This window comes from Typha angustifolia, chromosome 4, assembly GCF_048772165.1.
Source record: "Typha angustifolia cultivar Huaian chromosome 4, ASM4877216v1, whole genome shotgun sequence".
NCBI classification, from domain to species: Eukaryota; Viridiplantae; Streptophyta; class Magnoliopsida; order Poales; family Typhaceae; genus Typha; species Typha angustifolia.
In genome coordinates, this window is record NC_133242.1 from 1919347 (window position 1) to 1926673 (window position 7327).

General features: G+C 34.4%; 1 protein-coding gene across 2 annotated transcripts; it reads left to right on the plus strand.

Moving 5' to 3' along the window:
* The first annotated feature begins 2338 nt into the window (after nt 1–2338).
* On the plus strand, nt 2339–6878 carry LOC140759371 (uncharacterized). 2 transcript variants are annotated; one of them, XM_073095915.1, is made up of 10 exons: nt 2339–3003; nt 3081–3230; nt 3309–3464; nt 3591–3671; nt 3766–3807; nt 4106–4225; nt 4549–4764; nt 5084–5191; nt 5309–5619; nt 6131–6878. In XM_073095915.1, the coding sequence occupies exons 1-10, from the start codon at nt 2373–2375 to the stop codon at nt 6740–6742; spliced, it is 2427 nt and encodes an 808-aa protein (XP_072952016.1). In that variant the 5' UTR covers nt 2339–2372; the 3' UTR covers nt 6743–6878. The 2 variants fall into 2 exon arrangements, with proteins under 2 accessions (XP_072952016.1, XP_072952017.1); XM_073095916.1 differs by lacking the exon at nt 3766–3807.
* Nucleotides 6879–7327: the final 449 nt, after the last annotated feature.

The window sequence follows — 7327 nt, forward strand, 5'->3', positions numbered from 1 at the left end:
GTGGGTGAGTGGATTACATGGGCCTTAGCCTTGAGTTAGGCCTTTACCCATCCCGGTTTCCTTTGTGTTGGAGATGGTAGGCCGCAAGTAGCCTAGCTAAGTTGGGCTTGAATTGGGCAGTAGCCCAACCCAAGTTGTCCGTGAGTTGGCTACAAGCAGCCTAGCCCAAGTTGGGTTTAGGTTAGTCATAACCCAACCCTAGTTGAGCTTAAGCCTTGAACCTAGTGGGCTTTAATTTGACTGTGAGCATATTTTAGTCATTTTGATTGGAATGCAACCCAGGATTGGTTGGTGGCTAATTAACTTTATTTTACTTTTATTTTATTTTAGTCATCCTTTTAGTTGTGATCATATTAGATTGGGGCATTAAATATTAATTATCAAATATATTTATCCACATAACTTTAAATTAGTCAGTGGCTCTTCGTGAGTATGTGATATAATATTACTTTGAGACTAGAAAAGTAGGTAATATGATACATAGTATGTTTTTTGTTATTAATATATGTGAGCTATATTTATTGATATAATGAATATATTATATGGATGTATTATTTTGAACACGCTATAAATATATCATGGTGTGTATCTCATTTCATTACTCTTAAGTAGCAAAGGTGCATATTTGTTAAAACTTTTGTTCACCACTTTTTATTGGAATGTTTTCAAATTTGTAGACAGCTTCGAGTTTGTGGTGGAGCCAACAAGAATTAGTTGTATTTCAGTTAATAAATTTATCATATTAAAATTAGATGAATTGTAGCTTCTACTCTAACATTATTATCGATTTGTGATTCGGATATATAATTTAAGACTTGTAGCGGTTTGTAATATTTTAAACTTCTTTTTTTTTGCTTAAGTTAATTATAAAATATTTAAATTTTATTTTATATAATCACGGGGTTTTATCCTATTAAAGGGTGTGTGTATTTGATGATGGGTGTTTTATGAAAGATTTTAGAGATAATAATATTATTTTAGAGGATGTAACGATAATTATAATATGTTAAGAAAATTCAGTGGCAATTATATAAAATCCAAAAATATAATAATAAATGTTAGAATAGTTAAATTGGATATTGTCTAATATAGACCCCTTAATTATGTAAAGCCTTCGAAAATAGGAGGTCTCAGACAGTCTTTTGGCTATCCCATCCTCTCTGAGTTATCGCCTTCTCCACTCTCGCTACCCTCCCTAATCAAGTTTCTCATAACGCCGTCCTCGCGTTCTGCTACCAAGAAGAAGACTTCGAGAAGAACCTCCCAGAGAAAGGAATTAACCATGCATCCAGTTTAATTTTCTTATGGGTTAGTGAGATCTTAACCTAAAACCTAAGCCACAAGTTATACTGTTTTCTCTGATCGATAAATGTGCTCTATTTTTCTTCTTTCTTAAAGAAAGTTACGCTAATACGAATAACTTTTTTTGTTGAATGCCTGTAAAGCTTCACAGCAGCATATTAATACACCAAGTGTCCAAGCATGAAGAATTAGTTACTTACTTTCGCTTTGGTAATCTCTTTCACCTTTTGTAATAGGCAAATAATTCAATAATAACTGTTAATTTCTCCCTCCTAATTGTACCGTTGAGACTAAATAATACTATATAAAATTAATCAAAAGTATCAATTATATGGACTGAAAGTACTGATCATTTTTCTAAATTATAAAGATAAATTAATCATATTTTATTTCTCTCTCCTAACTATATATTTCCTATAAAAAAATAAAAATAATACTAAATTCTTAAAAGTTGATCAATAAAAAAAATACGTATCTAATCACTGCTTTGCATTTGACACCCTATCTTTCTACCTAATTATGATTTTACACCCAATATTTTTAATATTTATAAATCATATTTTTTTTAAATTAATCTCAGTTAATTTAACCAATGGAGGAGAAAAGATGGTTCCGAGGTAGGTTCAAACTAATAGTGTGAGGTAGAAGAAGATATATAATTAACATATTGGACATTCTAGTAGACAATATGTTAATTTTAACTGAATATTTCTTTGTGTTATGCCATCTATATAGATGGTATTACAGGTTGTAAAATATAACTATGTATAAAGTGAAGGTGTTAAATGCATTTTTTTCCCAAATGCCTAGAAGCTACGCATGTTTACCAAACTACGTGGAGTTAAAAAGGCACAAGATGCGCCACGCTGGGAAAAGAAAAAGAAAAAGAAAAAGAAAAAGAAAAAGAAAAAGCAAGAAAAAATAGAGAGGTTTTCTGGTTTCCTCTGACGCAAGAAATCTCATTGTCCGGGTAGAGAAAACCGACTCATAAATACACTGCCAAGTTGAAGAAATCAAAAACTAACCAGCATCTCTCTCTCTCCCTCCCTCTCTTATTACTACAAGAAAGGATGAGCGAACCAAATATGGCTGAACTCTCTCCCTCATCGAAACAACAAACGAAGGACGTCAAACAAATGAACAACCCACCTCCCTCACCAAGACAAGAAACGGAGAGTGACCCATTAGAGGAAAAGAGGAAGGAATTGTTCAAATTAGCCATGCGGGGCGAATGGGAAGAAGTCATCAAAATATACAAGGCGAACCCTGAAGTGCAAGACCAGAGGTTGACACGTGCCAAGGGCACAACGTTGCACGTGGCTATATCGGCCGGCAAGGAGGATGTGGCGTTGCGGCTGCTCGCTGCAGTGTCGACTGATAATGTGAAGAAGATCTTGGAGACGAAGAACGATACCGAATCGACGCCGCTGCATGTGGCCGCATCGCACGGCATGCATCGGGCATGCTGGAAAATGGCCGAATGCTGCCCGAAGCTAGTGACATCAGAGCGGAACAGACACGGGGAGACGCCGCTCTTCACGGCAGTGCGGCATGGGAAGAAGGAGGCGTTCTTTGCGCTCGAGTGGTGGGTGCAAAATGTGAATCCGCCAACCAAGGACGTGAGGAGGGACGTCACACATTGTAGGAGGGAGAAGGATGGCAATAACATCCTCCACTTTGCTATCCTAGGAGAATACTTCGGTACTGTCTCGAAAAATTTTAAATAACATCCTCCAATTTATATCATTTTCTGATTAACACCTTGATTTTATATGCAGGCTTGGCTAATGAGATTATTGGGGTGTACCCTGAGTTGGTTAATTACGTGAACACAGTAGGAGAATCACCTCTTCACTATCTGGCCAAGAAGCCTTTGTGTTTTAAAAGTGGAACTCGCTTTGGCTTATATGACCAGCTCATTTACTCTTGTAATTAAGTCTTAATAAATTATATATATGCTTAACTATATCTTTTAATATTAATTAACTTTCTTTCTTATTGCGTAGGTATCTTTATTGGCCAACATGAGAGAAAATTTTTAGAATATACAAATCGAAAAAGTTATCAACGAAAAGAATCCAAATCAGACAAACAATTATTGCCGGAAACATTCAATACGTTCTCCCACCTCTTTACTTTGCTAAAGCCTTTGCTTCAAATAGGTAATTAGAATTCCATATTTACTTATGCAAAGACTTAACAATGTAATATGTTTTCCAGCACATTACTATGTTATTTGCAAAGTAGTCTCATATGATCTTAAGATCCAAACTCTAATTCAATTGCAGTTACTAAAATGCCCGGATGGATTCCCGTCCCTGAATGGATCCGAAGAAGATGTGGAAAGGGTGACGAAGAAAATCTAGCTGGTATATTATTTTTGAAATAAATTGTTTGCTGTGAAAAATCTTTTAGGCTTTTTTTTTCTTACTTTTTTGTCACTCGTTTTCTTTTTTATTTCAGCAAAAGCACCTATAAATAAATCAACTTGTACTCCCGGCAGAGGTGATCCAAAATCCTCTCAAGTTAATTTAGATATAATATATTGTTAATTTTATATTAAGTTTTTATTCTTTTAATTAATATCCAAGCTAGTAGTTGCTACACATAATCCTCATTGAAAGGTTAAAAGTTTTATATATAAAAATTCGAGTAAAGTATTAGTTTGTCGTGCTTAAGAAAGGAGCTTATTCCTGTATTTTCTCTCTCTAATCTTTTAGCAAGTAAATAAGTACATATACTATCTCGTGCTGATCACTCTTTCATGTTTTAATTGTCTACTTGAAATGAAAAAATGTTAAAGAAAATAGCGAAACTGAGGAGGATATTGAGCTCCCTTTCCGAAAGTTTCCAGAAATCTATGACGTGGGTGTTGCCTTGTTCACGGCGGTGATGAAGGTCATCTTGGTCATCATGGGAATAGGTAAGTAGATAATTTACAAAGAGTTAATTCCAATGCACATTTCTCCCATGCATTTATATATTCAGATCATGTTAGTAATAAAGCAATATACTGTGGTAATAACTAATCCATTGCTCTAAAAACATAAACCCGCGGTTTTAGAGAATAGCTAAAAAATTATAATATCTCTGTACAGTGAAGGTAACGATGCATGACGTGTACATAATAAGATTTAATTAATAATTAATGAAATATTTAACATTAAAAAGAAAACTAATTTGAGTTTTGGAACAAAATGAGTCAATATCTTGAAATAAACATTTGTCTCTAATTCTATTTTCTAGGATTATGGCGGACGCATGCACTTGAAAGGATAAAACGAAAGAATATATATGCACTTCAGCTAATGAATGAATTGGTTGACAATTGCAAAGACTGGGAGTACGAGAAAGATGGTAAGAATCCACATCTTCCGAGATCATCCGACGCACTTCCAGATAAACCACCTCAAGAAGATAACGAGCATTCACCGACAAAAGATGTCACCGCCACCACAAAAGGTATCACCACATTACCTTGAAATTAAAAAATAGAAAACATTGTCGATGGAGTCAAAGCGTACTTAATGTATTCCCAAGTTATATTTTTGCCACTAAAGTACGACCAAGTGTCAAATACAGTGTTTGAAAAATAAAAGTGCAGTACTTGTCTTTTTATAATCTCCACCACCACCTCCAAAGGAATGAAAGTGTAATTTAGCATTAATTTATTTGTCACAAGAAACCACCGATTATTTATCGATCGATGCATAAACTATCTGTATTGACATCTGATTAGCGAACTTATTTGAACTTAATTATTTAAAAATTTTAAAAACAGAGAGTTCGGATGGAAAGAGCAAGGGGGAGGACGGTCATCAGGTCAATGTATATATAAAGATATGCAAAGATGAACAAAAGGGAGAGGAATCAACAAAACCAGTGAAAGGTAAATAATTAATATTTTCTGTTACATAAAACAATATATATTGTATCATCTTAGTTCTTAGACTATTTTAATTAAACCTCACCGTTTTTCATGTGTGATATTTTATCAACATTATAGCCACACCGATGTTAGTAGCGGCGAAAAATGGAATAACGGAGATTGTGAAGAAAATTCTTGAAACTTTTCCGGTGGCAATCTTGGATGTTGACGAAAATGACAAGAATATTGTGTTGCTAGCGGTAGAATATCGGCAAACTCACATATATGAACTTATGCTTGCGATAGAGACAATGAAAGATAGTGTATTTGGAAAGATAGATAAGGATGGAAATAGTGCTCTACATTTCGCGGCTATGCTTAGCCAAAAGCTTCCTTGGAGTATCCCCGGAGTAGCTCTCCAGATGCAATGGGAGATTAAATGGTACAAGGTACGTGGTCTCTTTCTCTTATTCATAAATTTTCTTATATTTTTAATTCAAAATAAAATATTGACAACTATAAAGGATAATTATAGTAAACTATTGCTTATTTTTACTAAGACACTCTTTTATCTATGAAAAACCTTCAAAATAGTATTTTATTAGTTATATGTTCGAATTTTCTATTAAAAATATAATTAAGAGACCCTGTCACATGATCAATTTTAGATAATGTAGAGATTATTTTACTTTTATTAAAAAAAAAATAAGGATAAGATAACCAATGAGAGGTATTAGATAACTGAAAACACCGAAGTGAAAGAAAAAACAAATAAAAATGTATGTATAAAAATTAAATAGTTAATGGGTCCAGGTATAATTAACCATAAATTAATATAGAGTTCGATATATAAATAGGAATATAAGGAGGAAATTTGAAAATATTAACATTAGAAAGGAAACTGTAATAACCATATATTTTATGATCTTGAATGAAAAATATGAAATTTTACAACCACAGTACGTGATGCGAACCGTGGGAAGCGTAATATCCCACACCTACAACAACAAGGGCCAAACGGCGCAAGAGCTCTTCATAGATAATCACAAGGATCTCGTCAAGGATGCCGGCGACTGGCTGGTCAAAACGTCGGAGTCATGCTCCGTCGTCGCTGCTCTGATCGCCGGCGTTGCCTTCGCCTCCGCTGCCACCGTCCCCGGCGGTGTAAATCAATCCTCCGGCGAACCGATCCTCTCTGGCGATACCACCTTCCAAGTCTTTGCCTTCTCCTCCCTCGTGGCCCTCTGCTTCTCCGTGACCTCCCTTATCATGTTCCTCACCATCCTCACGTCACGCTACCAAGAAGAAGACTTCAACAAGAGCCTCCCTACGAAACTGCTAATTGGGCTCACGTCACTCTTCACCTCCATTGCCGCCATGCTCGTCTCCTTCTGCGCTGGGGACTTCTTCGTGGTGCAGAAGCAGCTCAAGTTCGCGGCGTTCCCCATCTATGCAGTGATGTTATTGCCGGTGTCATTCTTTGCGATTGCGCAGTTGCCGCTCTATGTCGATCTCATTAGGGCTACCGCCGCCATTGTGCCGGAGAGGACTCAAAAGATGCAGACATTTTGATGAACATTTGGTGGGCGATGAGTTTGTGCCTTCATTAATTTGGTGTGCTTTTAATTATTTTCTTGGACATAATTAAGTTCTCCGAATAATTAACTACGTGGGTCTTTTTCTGATAAGGTTTGTTTGCCAAATGTGCCAGGATATGTAAGATGTGATTAAGTTGTATTAATAATATTACTCTACTTGATTATGTGTTAAATTAATTCCATATGACAAAAGTTTTAAGAGTTCAAGTGCTCCTTTTAAGATCTTCAAGAATATAATAAAAATAAAAGATATTAATGGTAGATAATTATTATATTTTAGATATATAATTTTACATATTATTTTTTGATAATTATATTATCTTAATATTTTATCCAGTAAAAAATTTATATATTATTAACGAAAAGTAATGTATATATATCAAAATAAGGGTATTGATGTCATTTATGATTCAAATTTTAATTACATTTTATCTCTTCAATTATTTTTTATTATTTATATATATCTCTCATTAGTTTAAGATTAATTTAAATTAAATTTTAATAGATAGAGCTAGATAATCATATTTAAACTAAGGTTTCTTTCTAAAGAATCAAATTT

Excerpts from the sequence above, each read along its gene's own strand:
- LOC140759371 (XM_073095915.1), top strand. The coding sequence starts at position 2,373 with ATGAGCGAACCAAATATGGCTGAACTCTCTCCCTCATCGAAACAACAA. Across the intron at positions 3,231-3,308 it reads TGACCAGCTCATTTACTCTT|GTATCTTTATTGGCCAACAT; the intron begins GTAATTAAGTCT and ends CTTATTGCGTAG. Across the intron at positions 3,465-3,590 it reads AAAGCCTTTGCTTCAAATAG|TTACTAAAATGCCCGGATGG; the intron begins GTAATTAGAATT and ends ATTCAATTGCAG.